This window comes from Propithecus coquereli, unplaced genomic scaffold, assembly GCF_000956105.1.
Source record: "Propithecus coquereli isolate 6110/MARCELLA unplaced genomic scaffold, Pcoq_1.0 Scaffold235, whole genome shotgun sequence".
NCBI lineage: Eukaryota > Metazoa > Chordata > Mammalia > Primates > Indriidae > Propithecus > Propithecus coquereli.
The window spans coordinates 267,609-269,269 of NW_012147897.1; the positions used below are offsets into that span (position 1 = coordinate 267,609).

Consider the following 1,661-nt stretch of genomic DNA (forward strand, 5'->3'; position numbering starts at 1 on the left):
AAAAAGGAAATGAATTTTTTTGTAGTTAGGAGTTTATTATCAAGTTAACAAGGCAAAAGCTATATACACAGAACAGTTAAAAGTTCAAAAGACATGCACATAAATTATGTGGTTAGAACAACTGGCATTAAAAAAGAACTCAACTCTTAATTTTTCTGATTCGTGATTTTTTTTTTCTAAGAAAACAGTGTGTCCTATAAAAAGGGAGTGAGTTTCCCATAATCATTCAGTTATTTATAACTTATCTCAGGCTATTTTACTCATGGTCTTTGTTCTTTTCACTTCGTCATGTCAAAATTAATAGTTAGTTAGGACTTGACTAAGATGAAGAAATAAATACATATTTTCTGCTACCATGTATTCTAGTTATGTCTGTTTCCATTTAATAGACTTTGGCCACCTCTCTGCAACAACATCCAACTATACATCTACTCACCTCACTGCCTTTCTGCTGATGGGTGTCCCAGGATTAGAAGACTTCCAAATTTGGATTTCCATTCCTTTCGTCTTCATGTACCTCTTGGCTGTGATAGGCAATGCCCTGGTTATGACAGTGGTGGCCTGGGACAGGAACCTCCATAAACCCATGTATCTCTTCCTGGCCATGCTGGCTCTCAACGATGTCCTCCTTTGTACTGTCACAGTCCCCAAAATGCTTCTCATCTTCTGGCAAGGCCCTTCTCTGTCAACGTTTCCTGCCTGCCTCACACAGATGTTTTTTGTTCATGCTCTGTTCCTTTCTGAATCTGCTATTCTGCTGGCCATGGCTTTTGATCGTTATGTGGCTATCTGTGCACCACTTCATTACACGACTCTACTTACAGGTTCTCTCATTGGCAAGGTGGGCCTGGCTCTGGTGGCTCGGAGTGTGGCTGTAGTCATCCCTGGTGTCCTTCTTATTCTCCGGCTGCATTTCTGCAGGACCAACATCATCCACCATACCTACTGTGAGAACATGGGCATTGCCAAGTTGGCCTGTAATAGCATCACCCTTAACAGCATTTATGGTCTCACTGCTGCTCTGCTCACCACAGGGCTGGACTTTGTCCTCATCTCCCTCTCCTACTGGCTAATTTTGAGAACAGTCTTCCAACTACCTTCTAGGAAGGCCCAGACAAAGGCCTTTGGAACCTGTGGAGCTCATGTATGTGTCATCTTGATATTTTATATTCTGGCCTTCTTTTCTTTCTTTACTCATCGCTTTGGGCACCATGTGTCTAGGCAAACCCTTATCCTCCTGGCCAACCTCTACTTACTGGTACCACCTACGATGAACCCCATTGTTTATGGGGTAAAGACCAAAGAGATAAGGATGCGAGTACTAGGGCTCTGTAGCCAAGCAAAATGATTGAAAAGCAATGAAACAACAAGATACAGGGGAATCCAGGGTTGCATTAACAGGCTTTAATATCAAGTCTGAATCAATCTGGGCATATCTATCCCCAGAACACCTAACATTTGAATAGAGCTTAAAATATTCATATTTCCATGTGCTATCTTCCCAACATGGTGTGAACAGGAAGTTGAGATGGAATTTAGGCGCTATCAAGGAGTGTTTCAATATATCCAGGTAATGATCACTAATAATCAGCGGAATATCAGTGTAACAATGCAGGTAATTTAAATATGCTTTTTTTTTTTTTTTTTTTTTTTTTGAGGCA

At 40.9% G+C, this 1,661-nt stretch overlaps 1 protein-coding gene across 1 annotated transcript; it reads left to right on the forward strand.

Moving 5' to 3' along the window:
• The first annotated feature begins 355 nt into the window (after positions 1-355).
• LOC105811348 (olfactory receptor 52D1-like) lies at positions 356-1,348 on the forward strand. The gene has a single exon (XM_012645528.1). The coding sequence runs from the start codon at positions 356-358 to the stop codon at positions 1,346-1,348; it is 993 nt and encodes a 330-aa protein (XP_012500982.1).
• Positions 1,349-1,661: the final 313 nt, after the last annotated feature.

What these genes read in the sequence shown, in the direction of transcription:
- LOC105811348 (XM_012645528.1), top strand. Translation starts at nt 356, where the DNA reads ATGTATTCTAGTTATGTCTGTTTCCATTTAATAGACTTTGGCCACCTC.